Source organism: Cebus imitator, unplaced genomic scaffold, assembly GCF_001604975.1.
Source record: "Cebus imitator isolate Cc_AM_T3 unplaced genomic scaffold, Cebus_imitator-1.0 Scaffold0, whole genome shotgun sequence".
NCBI lineage: Eukaryota > Metazoa > Chordata > Mammalia > Primates > Cebidae > Cebus > Cebus imitator.
The window spans coordinates 1,856,151-1,874,854 of record NW_016107315.1 but is presented as its reverse complement, the minus strand read 5'-3'; the positions used below and the strand labels follow the sequence as shown (position 1 = coordinate 1,874,854).

At 54.0% G+C, this 18,704-nt stretch overlaps 1 protein-coding gene across 3 annotated transcripts in view; it reads left to right on the top strand.

The window, feature by feature from the left end:
* Positions 1-2,858: 2,858 nt before the first annotated feature.
* The window catches only part of DNAH1 (dynein axonemal heavy chain 1), an 83,186-nt gene continuing 67,340 nt past the window's right edge, over positions 2,859-18,704 (top strand). For all 3 annotated transcript variants that reach the window (XR_001829297.2, XM_017542620.2, XM_017542528.2), the window contains exons 1-9: positions 2,859-2,935; positions 6,884-6,982; positions 7,622-7,988; positions 9,008-9,080; positions 11,278-11,452; positions 11,928-12,084; positions 13,035-13,167; positions 16,401-16,562; positions 17,466-17,718. Coding sequence is in view for 2 of the 3 variants with exons in the window: in XM_017542620.2 (XP_017398109.1) it covers positions 7,656-7,988; positions 9,008-9,080; positions 11,278-11,452; positions 11,928-12,084; positions 13,035-13,167; positions 16,401-16,562; positions 17,466-17,718 (1,286 nt within the window). In the remaining variant the exon portion in view is untranslated. The remainder of the gene's footprint in view (positions 2,936-6,883; positions 6,983-7,621; positions 7,989-9,007; positions 9,081-11,277; positions 11,453-11,927; positions 12,085-13,034; positions 13,168-16,400; positions 16,563-17,465; positions 17,719-18,704) is intronic.

Below are 18,704 nucleotides of genomic sequence, written 5' to 3'. Positions count from 1 at the left end.
CAGCCCCCAAGAAACTCCATTCTACTACTTCTTCCTTGAGCTTTGGGCTTTCAAGGTCTTGTCTGTCAAGGTGATCATGTGGATCAAAGGGGAATTAATTTGTCTTCATTTTTATTCATCAAAGAAATGATTATGCTGGTCAGAGCTGCTGAGGCCAGCTGAGCAATGGGAGGGAGGCTTATGTCGGGGAGGCCTGGGAGGCGGTGAATCCTAGACCTCACCCAGTCTCATCTCTGACCCCCCACCCCCATGCCTGCAACTCACTTTCTCTTGGCATAGCTCAGGGCCCCAGGCCTAGAAAATCAGAGGAAGATCCTGGGAGCCCAAGAGGCAGGCTGGGGGCAGGTGGGGAGCGGGTGACTCAGCCACCCAGTCTGGATGCCTGTCACCTTCCGTTCTGGCTGGCCGGCCACATGAAGGGCCCATTCTGCTGCCCATTCACAAGGGGCTTTCATCTCTGTAGCCAGTGAAGCATTGCTCCCGTCTCAGCCAGCAAGGAGGCACAGGGTGAGGGTGTGCAGACCTACCATACCCTCAGACCCCATGCTGGAAAGGCATGGCCCTGGGCCAAGGCATCCCAAGTAGCCCATCTGCCCAGTCTCCCAGCTTTCAGGCCACCAGAGTCCTCAGCAAGGGGGCTCTGAGCAAGAGATGGGCAGTGACTCCCCAACTCTTGTAGAAACCCAGTCCTCCCATTTCAACAACAGTAAGGCTGACCTCTATTCTAGCTTATTCAGGGCAAAAGACGGCCCTCCCATCACAAGAGGGGCAGGAGCCTAGTGGGTCATGGCTCAGCCCCTTGCCCCTTTCCCAGGGAGCAAGGTAAGTATGGTACCCTTCAGGACAGGGCAAGAAGACCAAAGCCTGAACCTTGCCCAGCCAGGGAGAAACCAGAGCATTAGAGGGTGACTCTTGAGACACAGGAGAATAGGGACTGACTCATGGTTTTCTGCCAGGGAGGAGGAAGGCAGTCATATCCACAGCCTACCCTTGAAGAGGGGTGAGGTAGAGCTGGCAGGGCTGCTGGTAAAAGCAGCTCCCCCTGGCCCCCACCCCTCAAGTCCATGCTCCAGTTGGGAGAAAAAGCGGACTATTACATGGTAGGCAGTGAGTGGTTCTATGAGTTGGGCCTCCTGAGAGTGGACCGCTTCAGCTGTGGCCTGTCCATCTGTCCAGCAGCCACAGCCCCTGTGATGTCACCAACCCACGGTGTTGCTTGGCAACTTTCCAGGATTAGCATTCGGCCCCTCTCATCCCTGACGTCCCACCATGGGCTGATGTTGCCGTGGCAACCCGGATGGATGCTGCAGGTTTTTGGACAGCTGTACCCAGTGTGGGAAGTGCCAGGCAAAAGCAGGGAAGCAGGTGCCTCTCTACAGGCCAAGAGGGGTACCCAGCCTGTACCCAGACCCATGGAGCAGCCAGACTGCCCTGAACAGGGCTATAGGGTCCCTGTCCATTCTAAGAGCTGTGGACACCTTGCCTCCAGTTCACCTTAACACTCCTTCCTTCCTTCTGCAGTGATCACTGAGTACCTACTGTGTGAATGCCAACAAGAAAAATAAAACCACGGTTTGGGTTCAAGAAAGGTTGCACCGGCATCAGGTCTTGAAGGATGAGTAGGAGTCCTCCCAGGTGCAGGAGTTGATGGAGAGAGTTCTGGACAGAGGAAGCAGAAGCCTGTGCAAGGGCGGAAGCAGTGTCTCCAGGCACAGCTTACGCCCTGCCTCTGGGTTCCTTGTGGCCTGGCCTCTCTATCTTTTCCATGTAATACAATTTATAGTGTGGGTAGGGTCCAGTTCAGTTCCGGACAGTTAGTGCCCAGCAAAGGCCTGGCACCAAGCCAGCACTACTAAAACACCAAGTAAAATTCGACAGCAAGGCCTACAACCTCCCCCAACACTAACCGCCTCACCAAGTCTCAGTTTCCCCATCTATGGAATGAGGGCCAGTTTTGAGAAGGCTCTGGGAAGGGATTCTCAGGTACAAGCGGGGTGATCTTTTTCTTTTGGTTTGTAAACCACTTTCCCCTTACAGAAAAATTGGAAGACTGGTACAGTGGACGTCTGTGACCTTCAGATTCCCTAATCGTTCTATTGCACCACTTTTGCTTTATCTCCTCTTTCTCTTTTTATCTAGCTATACTCACCTGTATATGCTTTTGCTGAACCATTTGAAAGGAAATTGTAGTGGACATTCTGCCCGGTTGTCCTGAAATACTTCAGGCCATATCAACTAAGGAGAATCTGATACAACTGCAGTAGCATTATCACATCTAAGAAAATTAACAATTCAGTATTCAGAATAGGACAGGAGGATCAAAACCTGAACCCATGCCAGGTTCTGGGAGCAGATGATGGTCATTAGAGGGTGGGCGCCTGAGCCAAGCGCCTGAGGCACTGGCCTCAGTGGAATCGCCTGGCAATGGGTGGGTGTGGCTGTGGGTGCCAAGCCCCAGGAGGACCAGAACCCACCCTTTCCGCAGTGCCCTGACCAGCTGTCCCTCAGCTGTGGCTTAAATGCCAACTTCCAATTCGTAAATTTCCCCAATTAGTCCTCCCCAAATTATTTACATATGTATATGTATTTAAATCAGGATTTAATCAAAGTTCTCACACTGCATCTGGCTGTTTTCGTCGCTTACTCTACAAGGGCACAGGAGGGAAGATGGATGGGTAGTGGAGCCTAGAACAGTGGCACTCCCTGGCCGGCCCTAATCCCGGCGATAGGGGCCTGTGCTGGAACACCCAAGGCCCAGCTCCCTGAGCGGAAGTAACCGAGACCAGGAGCTGGGGGTAGGCATGGGTTCAGGCTGCGGAGGCTCGCGGACGGAAGCTCCCGCCCTGCGGTGCCGGTGGCCCCGCCCCTTTAGCAACGGTTCAGCGTCCCTCCCTAGAGACGGGGCTGACGCGTCCCGCACTGCTCGGTGGAGCCGGTAGGTCGGTGAGGCGGAGGGGTTGTGGGGCCTGTGCGGGCAGCGGGACCTCGAAAAGGCGCGGAGGACGAGTGGCCGGGGTGGGGGATCTCGTAGGAGTCTGGTTGCTGGACCGAACCTTGGCCTGGGGGAGAGAAGGGAGGTGCACTTTATTTTATTTATTTATTTATTTTTATTTTTTTTTTTTTGAGACAGAGTTTCGCTCTTGTTACCCAGGCTGGAGTGCAATGGCGCAATCTCGGCTCACCGCAACCTCCGTCTCCCGGGTTCAGGCAATTCTCCTGCCTCAGCCTCCTGAGTAGCTGGGATTACAGGCACGCGCCACCATGCCCAGCTAATTTTTTTTTGTAGCTTTAGTAGAGACGGGGTTTCACCATGTTGACCAGGATGGTCTCGATCTCTTGACCTTGTGATCCACCCGCCTCGGCCTCCCAAAGTGCTGGGATTACAGGCTTGAGCCACCGCGCCCGGCTAATTTTTTGTATTTTTAGTAGAGACGGGGTTTCACCATGTTGACCAGGATGGTCTCGATCTCTTGACCTTGTGATCCACCCGCCTCGGCCTCCCAAAGTGCTGGGATTACAGGCTTGAGCCACCGCGCCCGGCTAATTTTTTGTATTTTTAGTAGAGACGGGGTTTCACCATGTTGACCAGGATGGTCTCGATCTCTTGACCTCGTGATCCACCCGCCTCGGCCTCCCAAAGTGCTGGGATTACAGGCTTGAGCCACCGCGCCCGGCCTTATTTTATTTATTTATTATTTTTGAGTCTCGCTCTGTCGCCGACGCTGGAGTGCAGTGGGGCGATCTCCACTCACTGCAACCTCTGCCTCTGGGGTTCAGGCGATTCTCCTGCCTCAGCCTCCTGAGTAGCTGGAACTACAGGCACCCGCCACCATGCCAGCAAATTTCTGTATTTTTGTAGAGACGGCGTTTCACCATATTGGCCAGGCTGGTCTTGAACTCCTAACCTCAAATGATCTGCCTGCCTCGGCCTCCCAGAGTGCTGGGATTACAGGCGTGAGCCCGGCCGGGAGGTGCACTTTAAACAGCCTTGCAGTTAAGTACTGTCTTTACCAGACCAGTTTTTGGGCCCCATCGCCATGCTGAGCGTGTGGAAGTCCCATCAGCTACCCAGTCCCGCTCCAGATCTCTGCCAGAGTTGTTACAGAGGTCACCTTCATTCCTTCCTCCACTTCGCCCATCCATTAGGTCATTTTTTCACACAATCATTCAGCAAGTACTTTCTAGGCACCAGCTGTGTGCCAAGCCCATGCCAGTCCCGTGCTAGGTGCCAAGTTTCCAGAGATCAATGTTACTTGAAAATGCCTGCCCAGCTGACAGGAAAGGTATGTGCACATATAATACAGGGAGATGTACGGTGGAGGGGAAAGACACAGTCATGGGGGCAGTTTGCATCAGGTGAATGCTTCAAAATGGTGGAGAGAACCCCAAGCCTGGGGGAGCACTAACCATTCGTGGTATTGTTTGCCTGGTAGCCTCAAGGGCAGAGACTTCCAAAATCCCCTGAAGCCACAGATTCATTTGTCTGCTTATGAAGAACCCTGGGGTGTGAAATGGATAAAGGTGGAGGGTCCTGTGGAATCAGGGGTGGGTGGCATAGAAGCCCTCCTGCTTAGGTGCCCCCCTTTGCAAAATCTCAGCACCCAGTTGGAGAACCACTGTGGTGATGCTAGAACATGGACCTTTGGGTCAGCCAGAAGTGAAGACCTGTTTCCATTCTGGTTCTGCCAGTGTTTGGTTGTGTGACCTTTGCAAGTTTGTTTACTTTCCTGGGCCCTAGTTCCCTTAGTTGTAAATTGACAATAACAGTAGTACCTGGTGCCAGGATGGAATGCCCCTATTCATCTGTGTCTATTCAGCCAAGTGCTTGGTGACTGGTTGAGTCAAATGGGGTTGAATGACAGTGAATCCAACCAGCAGCTTCCTCTGGCTCAAGCCAATAGGGCTTCCAGGTGATCTGAGTGGGGAGAAAGAACTTGGGTTCACTGTGAGCATCGTTTTCCTGCCTCTGAGAAATGAGAATACTATCAGTTCCCACCTCAGTAGTTTAAATGAGTTGATGCATAAAATAAATCTAAGCCCACAATAACATTCACCATTCCCAACACTGTGTCCACCAGGGCCACCTCTGCCATCTCACTGGCCAGCCCCTTCAACACACAGGGGGAACCACCCAGAATGACCAGAGGCAGAGGCCTTGCTGGGAACCATGTCCTTCTCCCCACTGCTGATCACACGCATTTCCAGACAGAGACTGCTGTCACCCGTGGGGCCATGGCAGGAGGCAGACTGGGTCTTTCTGTCTGTCTGTCTTGTCCTAGCTCCTGCATATACTGCTAATGCACTGGTGCCCAGAATGGGGGCAGAGCTGGAAGGGAGCCACTGTGAAGGGCTGGGGATGTGGGGGAGCAGCGTTCTGAGTTTGCAGCTCACTCTCACACCCTCCTCGGGACACGCCTCAGTGCATCCCCCCACTGCCAGCTTGTGTGGAGGGAAACAGTTTACCGGGGCAGCAAGTTCACCCATTATGGACTCCTTTTGCCCTCAGCAACCCTGCAGTTTCTTAGACATTTGCACATCTGTTATCTGAAGATCCGTCTAACTCCTTATAATGGCACCAGTAAAGCAAATCAAGCATGCTCAGGCCCATCTGAGAGCTGAGGAAATCATGGAATGGAATGCTCTCTTGTGGAGCTGGGGACCCTGTCCTCTCCAAGCCCTGCTCTCTTGGGTGATTTTGTTCAAAGATGAAACATCTATGGATTTGCAGCCTGATGAGGCTGAGCCCTAAGGGGTCCTCTGTTCTTTAGGGTGCTCTGAGAAGGGCTGGTGACTGTTAGACAGGTGAGCCAGACTCGGCATTGTCTTCAGCACCTGCCCTGGGAGGCAGCTGGCCACCAGAGACTGGATTCAGGGAGTGGAGTTCCACTGGGGGAAGCCTGGCAGGCCCGAATGGCTGGAGGCAGCTCGGCCTTTGGGCTGAGTGTCTGGAGCTTCTTGCCAGAGCCCCATCTGCCCTTCTGCGTCCCTCAAGCGGCCTGCCAACTCACCACCTTCTTCTTAGAAATGGGCTCAGCTGCTGCGTATGCTTCAGCACAGCTGGTAGTTTTGCTCTAGATAGCCCTGGCCACCCACCGCACTCCTCAGGTCAGTGCAGGCCAGAGCTACCTACCGTGATCCATCAGGAGGCCTACACCAGCACAAAATCCCAGCAAAAAGAGTGCCCTGTTCTTCAAGTTCTTGGCTCTTTGTCTCAGTATGCAGAAGGGATGGGAAAATGGGATGGGGCCAGGAAAGGGGGACTTGCTTGGGCTAGGCCTCTATTTCCTTCTGTTAAGATGCTCTTTACCTTTCTTTTTTTTTTTTTTTTTTTTTTTTTTTTTTTTTTTTTTTTTTTTTTTTTTTTTTTTTTTTTTTTTTTTTTTTTTTTTTTTTTTTTTTTTTTTTTCTTTTTTTTTTTTTAGATGAAATCTCGCTCTGTCTCTTAGGCTGGAATGCAGTGGCACAGTCTCGACTCCCTGCAACATCTGCCTCCTGGGTTCAAGTGATTCTCCTGCCTCAGCCTCTCAAGTAGCTGGGATTACAGGCATATGCCACCACACCTGGCTAATTTTGTATTTTTAGTAGAGTCAGGGTTTCACCATGTTCATCAGGCTGGTCTCAAACTCCTGACCTGGTGATCCACCTCGGCCTCTTTTTTTTTTTAAGTGAAATTTTTATTGAGATATTTGTATATTTCCTTTTTATTTTTTGCACTAGCATTATGTGCAAACCTCTTCTTCACCATCCCCTTGTCCAATTTATTGTCATGTTCTCCTACCCAAGGATTCTCCATGGTGATGAATTTTGAGGCAGCCGAAGGCAACAGTGCCTTTTCAAGGGCTTGCTCCTCCCACAATAAAAACTATAAACTCTTGTCTTCCAGGTGGTAGATGTGCATGCACCCCGGTGGCATCTGCTACTCCCTTTGCAAAGACAGGAGAGGGTGTACGTTTTCTGAGCTGATCTGATCCTGAGAGCCACGGTGGGTGAATGCGATTTTGTTGCTGGTAGAGGGATCTGTGGGCCAATGGAGGGTCAGGATTGGGGTCCTGCTAGAGAGGCCATTTAGTCCTTTGGCTCCTGGAGTATGGGGGGAGGTAGAGTGGGCACACACAGGGGAGGCAGGGCATGGCCCAGCACACACAGGTGCTAGGGAGGTTCATGCCCCACACTGGGAAAAGGCAGGGAAGTCTAGCAGGGCTGGGCTGGAGGTGCCGGGGCTGCTCTGGCTGAAAGTCATTTTAGGGAAATTTATTGGGCAAGTAAGCTCTGGGCCCATCTCCCCCTACTGAGAAGCCAGGCCTTGCTCTATTAGATGGGGGAGAGGGGTGGACAAGTGCAGTCTCATGCATGGTTTGGGAGCGTCTGCAGGGCTTCTCACTCAGCCCGGAACTGTGGGTAGGCCCTTTTCTCACATGCAGTGTCCAGGGCAGTCCTCACCATCTCCTGGTGCACCAGGTGCCTGTCCAGATTAGGAGGAGACCGCTCCCTCCTCCTTGCTCTTCTGTTACCCATGGGTCATGGGCTGGGGCTTGTGGTGGGTAACAATCTAGGCATCCGTGTGTCTTCGGGCTGAGACAGAGGCTGGCAAAAGCTGACTGATGCTGGGATCTTCTCCTAGGAGCTTCGGCTGGGACATCTCCCTGAGAAGCAGCATGGAGCAGCCTAACGGAAAAGGCTGTAGCCCAGGAAGGACCCCTCAGGGCCCAGAAGGCAGCAGTGCTCCTGTGGTCCAAGCAGGGACTCACAGGGGCGTAGAGTATAACCCAGGGAGGATTCTTCCAGGATCAGAATATAGGTTGGGGAATCCTCCAGGCCTTGACCCCAAGCTCCCACCTTTACCCCTGCCCCCAGCCCCACCCACACTCTCAGACTTGGGGCAGCCGCAGAAGTCACCCTTGACAGGCACTGATAAGAAGTACCCTCTGATGAAGCAGCGTGGGTTCTACTCCGACATCCTCAGCCCTGGAACCTTGGATCAACTTGGAGTGAGTATGGCAGCTGTCCCCTACCAAGCCTCAGCCCTTCCTCTGGGCTCCATTCACCCATCCTTTCATCCTTCTCCCCATCAGTCAGTTCATCTGTTCATTTAGCTGTCTATCAATCTATCCATCTGTCTGTCTATCCATCTACCCCCATTCCCCCCTCATCCAACCTTCCATCCTTTTTTGTCACCATCCGTCTATTCATTTGACAACTCATTACTGAGCTCCTGCTGTGCACCAGGCCCTCTGTGGAGCCCCAGAGATGCAGCAGGGATGAGACACCTATGTCCCTATTGTCATTGTCATGGGGCAGTGGCTTTGGTAGGGAAGACCGCCTCCCTTGGCTCTGGTTGGAAAGGGTCCATGGATGAGGTGGCGTATTGCTGAGATCTAAGAGACAGGTATGTAAAAGTGGGGTCTGGGAGCATGTTCCAGGCAGGGGAGACAACAGGTACAAATACCTGGAGTCCCTGAGAGAGGGCACGGCTGTGTGAAGAAGGAGGCTAGAATTCAAGGGGAGAGATCGAGGGAGGAGGCTGGGGGCAGGGGAAAGCAGGGAGGGAATGATGAGGAGAGAATTCAGAGTCCTGTAGGTCCTAGGTAGCCTTATGCTTTAGGCCAGGGAGGGGCTAAGAAAGACATGTCAAGGACCCACTGATGCGCATTACGTCTGCAATGCCGGTGGCCTTGGGAGAGGAGGTCCATACAGAGATACCTGCTGGCCTTGCAGTACCTGCTTCATGGCTCAGCCCTGGGATGCACTGCCGAGTGTTCTCAGAGCAAGGAAGAGAGCTGGGCTGGACCAGAATGGGGCGGAGCCAGAATGTCCTGGGTGGCCAAAGCTTGTTGCCCATTGTGGCCTTTGAATGGAGAATTGTGCGTACCCCCGGTTCTGCCCTCTCCTGTGCTCCTGGAGTGCTCCTTGGTGGGCCTCAAGGGAGGTACCTGGCCTTGGGGTCCCTCCAGGTCCTGCCTGTCTCTGGGATGTTGACGCACACTCAGGGCTCCATGTTTGTTTTCAGGAGGTGTGCCGCGGCCCCCGAATGAGCCAGAGCCTCCTGCGGCAGGCTGACCTCGACAAGTTCACCCCAAAAGGTCAGTGCTTGGGAGGTCTGTGTGAGTGGGTCCAGACAGGTATTTAGAAACAGGCCTTTGGCCTCAGGGAGACAGCCTTTTCCTGGCTGAGGGCCCCAGCTTCCTCAATTGTGGAGTCAGGATAGTAAGAAACAGGGTGCTTCACAAGTGCCCACTCACAGTGAGTGCTCAGTCAGCCACAGCTGCCAAGTCATTACTCTCAGTGGAGCCATGACCTTGACACTGGGCCGGGCAGGAATGGGCTGCTAGGGTCAGGGCTACAGCTTGCTTTCCCTGGCTGAGGTCAGAAGGGCATATGTGTGTATTTTCTGTCTCCTCTGGAATGTGGTCTCTGAGGAGGCCCGGACTGTCTGAGTTGCTCCCTGCTGGGGCCGCAGCATCTGAAACAGGGCCTGGCTCAGATGGATGCCCGGGAGATCCCTGCTGCAGGAGAAAAGGGGGCCTCTCCTCTCAGGCTCATGGAGAGTCTCAGAGCACAGTGGGGGTGGCAAGGACTGGGACATCTGCAGGGTGTGGGGCCTTCCCCAGTGGCAGAGGGGATAACAGGGGCTCCAGGAGAAGCCCTGAGTGGTGGTGAAGGCTCCCACCTGGCCGGGTTTGCCCCTCTCCCCTGACAGACAGGATATCCCCTTGGATCAGGCCCAGATGCCCTGTGGCTCCCCCTGGCCACCCCTCCTCCCCACCCCCAGGGAAGACCTGGCTCCTTGCTACCGCTGTCCAGGCTAGTCCTCTCGGAGCCCACCGCCTTAGAAAACATCACAAGCATGTGCATTTGTGCACTTATCTGAGCGTGTGGCCTATTGTTTCCAATGGTCTCACACAAGTATCTGTGATCCAGAAAATGGTTACCAACGGCAGATCAGCACTGGGGGTATTGGGAATGGTGCTCCTGCCACACTTGGCAGGGTGGCCAGGGGGGTGATCTGCAGATGGCAGCTCTGCCCACATGAGAAAAAGCAGCACAGGGTAGTGTCAGTCAGGGCCCTCGGCAGCCAGTAGCCTCCCCTGGCCCTCAGATGCAGCAGGGGCTGGAGGCCAGGCGTGGATCTCTTTGCCCTGGCTCCTTCTTGGCCACTGAGTGGGTCCTGGGGGTGGAGTGGTGTCAGGCAGCCCCAAGAGCTTGTGATTAGGGCTCTGAAAACTGCCTTCTTGGCAGCCCTGAGATCTGGGTGTTTTTGATGCAAAGAGGGGTGCCCCTTGACTACCTGGCAGCCTGGTGAGAGCAGACTCCAGCTGATAGTGGAGACTCCGCTGAGTCTTGGACACCACCCAGGCCCCACCTCTGGAGCCCTCTGTAGGACCCAGATGCCACTCCCAGGGTGGGCCCTCCTGCAACATGACCACCTCTTGGTCCCAGGGAGGTGGTGAGGCCTAAGGAAGGGGTCACCAGGGTTTCCCAGGGCCCCTGGGACTCTGGGCCCTACTTCTGCCCAGAAAATAGAGGGAACCATCAGGAGCCCATCCAGGCCCTGGGAAATATGGCCATCCCCTCCTGAAGCAAATGCCCACAGCCCTCTGCCCACCTCTGTGGTCTCGCTTTGCCTGGGACTTTCTTCTCCATTGACCATCTGGTGTCGAGGTCGAACTGGGATGGATTGTCACCCTATCAATGGGTCTCTCCCCAACTCCCCTTCCCCCAGGTATGGAATGGAAGCCTCTGTCTACCCTGCTCATCTAAGTAGGGGCAGCCATTTTGTGACTTGAGGGATCTGCAGGGTCAGAGTGGTGGAGCCACCCACTCCCAGAGTATCCATTGCCTCAAGCTGGCAATGGCCCCAGGGAATAAATATCAGACTCCAATATGCTGAGGGGGCCTCTGCAGTAGGGGTGGGAGGAGCTCATCCCATTTCATTTTCCTATCCAGTGGTAACCCTTGCCCTTGGTGAACCCAGCACCTGGCTTGAGCAGTGGCCCCTGGCGCTGGAGTCATGGGTAGTATGAAAAGGAGTCGTCAAGCATGCTGGCTCTCAACAGGGAGAGCAGGGCCAGGACAGACCTTCTGGAAGCTGCCGTCCCTCCAGGCTCATACCCCCAGGGCACCTGGTGCCCTGCCTATCTTCTCCCAGCCACAGGCAGGCCCTGAGCTTCCCACACTCCAAAGCATACTGCCTGGTTGATGATTTGTTTTATGGGGTGGAGGCTGGTTGTTGGGTGCCAGCCCGAGCCCCGACGCCCCTGTCTCTGCTTCTGCCTGCAGTCGGAACCTTCCAGGTTCCCGAGGACTTCCAGGAGCGCATAGAGCAACAGTGCATCGGGTCCACCACCCGGCTGCTGGCCCAGACTGACTTCCCGCCTCAGGCCTATGAGCCCAAGGTGCAGGTGCCTTTCCAGGTGCTGCCGGGCCAGCGCCCCCGCAAGATTGAGATCGAGAGGTACGGCTTGGTGGGCTGTGGGGAGACTGTCCGGGAGGCGGCACCTGCCTGTCTCAGGGGTTGAGGAACTGCAGATCACCAGGTGATATTGCTCATGGCAGAGTCTGCACAAGTGCTTGGATTAAAATCTTCTAGCCCTTACCTGGAGTTAGTATCAGGAAAAAAAGAAAGAAAAAAAAAATCTTCTAGCCCTTCGGTCTCTTAATAGGAACAATTTACATATTATGGAATTGGGGAAGGTGGCATTGAGGTCAACGAATGGGACTGCAGGGCAGGACAGAAGGACAGTTGGAGCCCAGGACACCAGCCCTGGCCACTGCATCACTTCCTGATGAGTCCCAGAGGGGTGGAGGGCTCCAGAATGGTCTCTCGGCCACACCCCTGCCCCCACAACCCCATGGGCCCTTGTGGACGCACGCGGAGCTACCTCACATGAACCAAGCCATTCTGAGGTCCCCTCCCTGCCCTTGACCAGGAGGAAACAGCAGTATCTGAGCCTGGACATTGAGCAGCTGCTGTCCAGCCAGGGCATCGACTCCAACAAGCTCATGCCCAGACACCCGGACCCCCAGCACCGCCAAACCATCGAGCAGGGCAATGACCCACTCTTCCCCATCTACCTCCCACTGAAGGTGAGCCGGGCTTCCTTAGATGGTTGATGGACAGGGTTGCAGAGGTACAGGACCCCAGCAGAAGCCCCGGAGTCAGATCTGAAAGGGGATTCTCATGCCAGTCACCAGCACTCTCTTATCAAACAGGGCAGGTCAATAATAGGAACCCATCCCAGGTACTTTGAGCATCCTAGATGGGGCAGGAGGGGCCCCCAGCCCCCCTGGAATGCTGAGTCTTTGCTTCTTCCCTGGGAGCCTGAGCAGCCTGTATGACTGGCCTTAGCCTCCATGCCACCCATGGGCAACCTAGATGCAGCCCAGCTGGACTGGGAGTAGTCCTCCCTGACCAGGGCCCACCTTGGGGTAAGGAGCTCCTTCTGGGCTCACTGAAACGGGAAGAGCAGGGATGGAGGAAGGAATCAGTGCTGTCTCCTTTGGTTATAAATGGGGAAACTGAATCCAGGGAGGAGAAAGAGGGAGCATGGCCTGGCTCTGGCTTTCACCCACCTCCCTCCCTTCCTCTCTGTGGCCCTGAGTGTTCTTGCCTGGTGATCCCTGTGAGAAGGTAAATCTGAGTGTAGCCAAGGGCTGCCTCCTGACAGCCCTGAATCTTATCATTTCCAAGTTGGGGTGGGGTTCCCCAGGAAAACCCAAGGGCCACCTCTTCCCTTGGGCCTGAGCTAGGTGGCCCTGGGCAGTGGGAGAAAGAACCCACCGCCTGTTCTGGGTCCCTGGACACCTCTGTGTCTGAGCCTCAGCTGACTTGGCCAGACAGGGATCCAGGGTTTCACCCAAGCAGAGGCTGTGTACCCCTGGAGCAGCAGTGGAGAGGGTCTGCCCCCAGCTCTAGCCTGCAGCTCTCTCACCTGGGGAAGGGGCTACTTAAGCAACCCATCCTTTGGGACACCCAGCCCCACTGGGACCCCACTAGAGGAGCCGCTTTCTCCCACTGTTGGCCTGCTTTCTTCCAGGTATTTGACGATGAGGAGTTTGACTGCCGGACTCCCAGAGAGTGGATCAACATGGGCTTGGAGCCAGGGTCTCTGGACAGGAAACCTGTTCCAGGAAAAGCCCTCCTGCCCACTGATGACTTCCTGGGGCATGGTGAGCAGGGCCAGTCTGGAGTGGGGGCACCATCTCATTCTAGTAGCAGCTCTGCCACGGACTCCTGGGCTCCCCTGGGACCTGGCAGCCATGGGAGGTGAGGGGTCTTTCAAAACCTCTCTGCCGGGAGATGGGCCTAGGAACTGGCCTCACATAACAGGAAATGCAGGGAGAGCATCGCCGGGAGAGCTGGAAAAGGGACAGGTGGATGGTGTCTAGTGTTTTGAAGAATCTTTGATTTATTGGTAATAAAATATGTACATGCTCATTGGGCATGTTGAAACGTGCACAAAGGGCACAGTTCCACTCTCCATCCCTCCACCCAGAAGCCCCATTGTTGCAGCTCTGACTGTAGCCTCTCAGCTTTCACTTCTGTGTGCACAACACACACTTCTCACAAATACACGTCCCCATTGTCACACACATTCCCAAGCACACTCACTGTCACACATCGTCACACACATTCACAAGCATACTCACTGTCACACCCCCAACAGCCGCACCCATCTGCACATTTTCACCACTCGGAAGCACACGTGCCTACTGTCACCCATTCACAAGCAGTGTCCCACCTCACCCATGCCCACGTGATGCCACACAGGTTTGCCTTTTATTGGCCTTGTCTGTATCTGCCCAGGGAGTGCCCCTGGCTGCTTGTTTGGCCTCAGGCCACCCCAGTGGCCGTGGAGGCTTTCCCATTTCCTGCTGTGGAAGCAGTGCCAGGTGGATATCCACAGCTGACATGTTGGCCTGCACAGCTGCCATGTTGGTCTCGGTGCAGCATCCCAGGAAGGTCTGGGTCATCATTTGGGAAGTTGGAGGTGGCTATACCCCTGTGCAGGGATGAAGGCTGCTCTGCTCCCTGCCTGGTGGGTGGGCCAGATGCTGTGAGTGGGGAGTGGGCCCAGTGAGCCAGCTCTAGGTGGGAGGCAGGACTGTGAGAGCCATGACTGGTTTTAAGACTGTGCAGTGAGTCCATTGAGCAGGCTGTAAATTTATGTTTCATTTTAAAAACACATTAATGCTGGAATCAATTTCTCTGAACTAGACAAGAAGCCCAGAATGTTCCCTTTACTTTGGACTTAATTACAAAAATAATTTAGCTCAATTGTTCCCAGATCTCCAATTCCTGGTGATAAAACCAGAAGGTTTGGGGCTGCATTAACCTTAAATGCACCATGTTCCAGGCTCCCCCGAGACACTCTGCTTGCACCCCCTCACATGGCCCTGGTCTTGGGTGGTGGCACGGGCGGGAGGAGGGGTGAGCAGGGAGGGGCTCTGCTGGGGACCTCTTGTTTTCTGCTGGGGGCTTCCAGTGACATCTTTTCATTTGAGCTGAGCCGAGACGTGGCCAGCATTTTCAGAAAGGGAACCTACTAGGAAGGGAGGGGAAGAGCAAACCAGAGAAGCACAATAGGTGAGCTACAGGCCTCCTTTACTTATCCTTTACTCAGCTAGCTGTGTCAACGGGTAGGGAGCGTTTCCTGGGAATTCCAGCCCTTCCTTCCTCAACCCAGTCTGTAGAACTCATTAAAAAAAACAAAAAACAAACAACAAAAAACACTTTTTTTTTTTTTTTTGAAGACACAAGTCTTCCTCTTTCACCCAGGCTGGAGTGTGCAGTGGCACAATCTCGGCTCGCTGCAACCTCCACCTCCCAGGTTTAAACAACTCTCATGCCTCAGCCTCCAGAAGAGCTGGGACTACACGTATACACCACACCACTACTTCTGGCTAATTTTTTTTGTATTTTAGTAGAGACAGAGTTTCACCATGTTGCCCAAGGTGGTCTCGAACTCCTGAGCTCAGGCAGTCCACGCGCCTCTGCCTCCCAAAGTGCTGGGATTACAGACGTGAGCCACTGCACCTGCCTCAGTTTGTTTTTAAGCCACTATGTATCGAGGCTGCTCTGCTGGGCATCATGTGTGTGCATCTTTCTTCTGCAAAAGTTTATCAAACATCGGCAATCTACCAGTTTCCATTCTAGGCCCAGGGACACAGCTGTGACCAAGATGGGACAGAGTGGCTTCTGCCCTTAGGGAGCTGACACTAGTGTGAGCAAGTCAGCCACGAACCAGAAGCTGATACGTAAATAGTGTGACTTTTGGCACTGTGAGGGACGGGATGGGTTAACAAGTCAGAGAGTGCCTGGGACAGAGATGCCATTTTAGGCGCAGAGGCTTCTCCTTGGTGAAGGGAACAACCAGCAGTGAGGCGACCTGAGTGGAGAGTGTTCCAGGCCAAGGGCACAGCCAGGGCAGAGGCCCTGCCGCCGAACAAGGTCCAAAGTCACAGGAATGGCCGGGCGTGGGGGCTCATGCCTGTAATTCCAGCACTCTGGGAGGCCGAGGCGGGTGGGTCACAAGGTCAAGAGTTCAAGACCAGCCTGGCCAACATGGTGAAACCCTGTCTCTACTTAAAATACAAAAATTAGCTGGGCATGGCATGCGCCTGTAATCCCAGCTACTCTGGAGCCTGAGGCAGGAGAATAGCTTGAACTGGAACCCGGGAGGCAGAGGCTGCAGTGAGCCAAGATCCCGCCATTGCACTCCAGCCTGAACTACAGAGTGAGACTTCATCTCAAGAAAAAAAAAAAGGAAAGAAAGAAAGGAAGAAAAAAAAAGTGGCAAGAATAGCCAGACCTACAGTGTGGCTGGAGAGAAATGTGTGAGGGGCAGCAGTGGGAGGTGAGCTGAAGTGGGCACAGGCTTTCAGCCCAGGGAACTGGTGGGAGGCCCATCCTGACTGAAGAACAGCTCCTGCCCTGCCGTGCCCCATTCTCAGATGAGGGGCCCAGGGACTGAGCAGCCAGGAGCGGCCTATGGGGAGGGCTTCACCCTGGCTTTGGTCACTTTGAAGGGGCTCCAGCTCATCCATGACCTTTACAGCTGGGTTCTCAGCAGGTCTCCCATTAGCTTGGGGCTTTCGTGGCCTCCTGTCCCAGCCTCCCATTGGCCTGTGTGTCTCTCTGTCCTGGTGGAGGTTGTGCTGAGCACCAGGGCAGAGAAGCCTGGTCTTTCTGACTCCTCCTGCAGCCTGGGGTTCCTCAGAGGCCAGCATGGCTGGGAGGAAGCAGGGCCCTAGCTCTGCTGGAGCAGAAGGGGGCATCCCGGCAGGAGGGACGCCAGCCTGGTGACCTCTGAGACTCATTCCCAGCACTGCTGCCTGCACTCAGAGGCCCCTTCCTGCACCCATGGCAGAGAGCACTGGTGGGGTTTTCCCTTCTATTTCAGAGGACCCCAAGAATCCGAAGCTAATGTACAAATGGTGCAAGGTAGGTGTCCTGGACTACGACGAGGAGAAGAAGGTATACCTGGTACACAAGACAGACGAGAAAGGCCTGGTGCGAGATGAGATGGGAAGGCCCATCTTGAATGCAGGGGTCACCCCTGAAGGTACGAGCTCCTGCCGCTGCCCCAGGCAGACCCCCAGCTTGGTCCTGGCTGGCCTGTGACTGAGACCAACCCTGCCCAGGGCACTGCCAGACCAGGTCTGGATTCTACTTCGCTCTGTTTGCCCAACACCCTGACCAGTAAGGACCAGAGGACTAATCACTCAGAGACCCCAGAAAGGGCAAGTGGCTGTTATTTGGTATGTAAGCTCTGAGCCCAAGTCCCATCAATTAGCGATGCCTGCCCTGTGTGTGGCATCAAGGGATGGGCACTTGAACAGCCATGCCTGTATAACTCCTTGTTCAAATTCTTCCTCCCCTCCCCTCCCCCTTCCCTTCCCGCCCCCTTCCTCCCCTCCCCCCTCCTTCCATCCCTTCCTCCTCCCCGCCCTCCTCTCTTTTCTTTTTGAGATGAAGTCTCACTCTGTCGCCCAGGCTGGAGTGCAGTGGTACAATCTCAGCTCACTGCAACCTCTACCTCCCAGATTCAAGTGATTCTCGTTTCTCAGTCTTCCAAGTAGCCGGGATCACAGGCGCCTGCCACCATGCCCAGCTAATTTTTTGTATTTTTAGTAGAGACAGGGTTTTACCATGGTGGACAGGTTGGTCTCAAACTCCTAGCCTCAAATGATCCACCTACCTAGGCCTCCCAAAGTCCTGGGATTACAGGCGTGAGCCACCATGCTTGGCCTTGTCTAAGCACTTTCACATCCGCCCATGACACCCCGTGAGATGGGCCAGGCAGGGAATGTCATCATGCCCATTTCACAGATGCAACCGGGAGTCCGAAGAGGGAAACAACTTGTTGAGGGCCACTGGGCATCAGCAGCACAGCCAGCTGGAACGTAGTGCTTCAGCTTAAAAAGCCTGACTACGTGTCCTCTTTTCCCTCCCACCTGGCCCCCAGGAAGGCCACCCCTTCAGGTCTGTCAGTACTGGGTGCCACGGATCCAGCTTCTCTTCTGTGCTGAGGACCCTTGCGTGTTCACGCAACGTGTGGTCCAGGCCAACGCCCTACGCAAGAACACAGAGGCACTGCTGCTCTACAACCTGTATGTGGACTGCATGCCCTCTGACGGCCGGCGCGTCATCAGTGAGCAGAGCCTGAGCAAGATCAAGCAGTGGGCCCTGAGCACGCCCAGGATGCACAAAGGCTCCTCGTGAGTTCCTGCTCAGCCTTTCCCATGCCTGGGCATTACCTCCTCCAGGGAGCCTTCCATGGGTGGTTGGTGCTCCTCCAGGGTAGAGCTCCCTCAGGGCTCATGTGTTTGAGACTGTCCTGCCTATTGCCCTATGGATTTATTGGGGACCCAAACAATTTTTTGTTCATCTCTAGATCCCTCATTATCAATATGAACTCGTGGATTCTTATTTTATTCAAAGGGTTACAACTGAGTACTTTCAAAAATGTTTGATGCTCAATTGTCCCAGATTTGGCCAGTGGGAGACTTTTCAAGCTAATTCCTGTGTCCTTGTACCATGTTCCCATCATTCTTCAAAACCATTGGATGATGATTTATTAGCAAGGCGACCCTAAGATAACTTTACTTTCTGGCACAGCAAGAATTTCCAGGCTCATTGTGTACTTTCCCAGGTCTAGTCCTGAAACCAGATGTTTCTCCAAGGAAGTTCCTTTTGTTTATTATTTTAGTTTATTTTTTGAGACAGGTTCTCACTCTGTCACCCATGCTGGAGTTCCTGGAGTGCAGTGGCGCCATCTTGGCTCACTGTAGCTTCAATTTCCTGGGCTCTAGCAATCCTCCCACCTCATCCTCCCGAGGAGCTGAGATTTCAGGCCTGTACCACCACATCTGGCTAATTTTGTTTATTTTTTGTAGAGACAGATCTCCCTATGTTGCCCAGGCTGGTCTTGAATGCCTATGCTTAAGTAATTCTCCCACCTTGGCTTCCCAAAGTGTTGGAATTATAGGTGTGAGCCACTATGCCCGGCTGGAAGTTCCTTTTAGTTGAGGAATGATATTTAGAAGCCAAGATCTGGGCATTAGATATGCTCATTGCTACAGAGATTTCATTGCTTCGAGACTCCCACAGCAGACAGATCTGGGAAATATATATAGAGATGGTCCCCAATTTACGATGGTTTGACTTACCATTTTTTCTTTCTCTTCTTTTTTTTTTTTTTTTT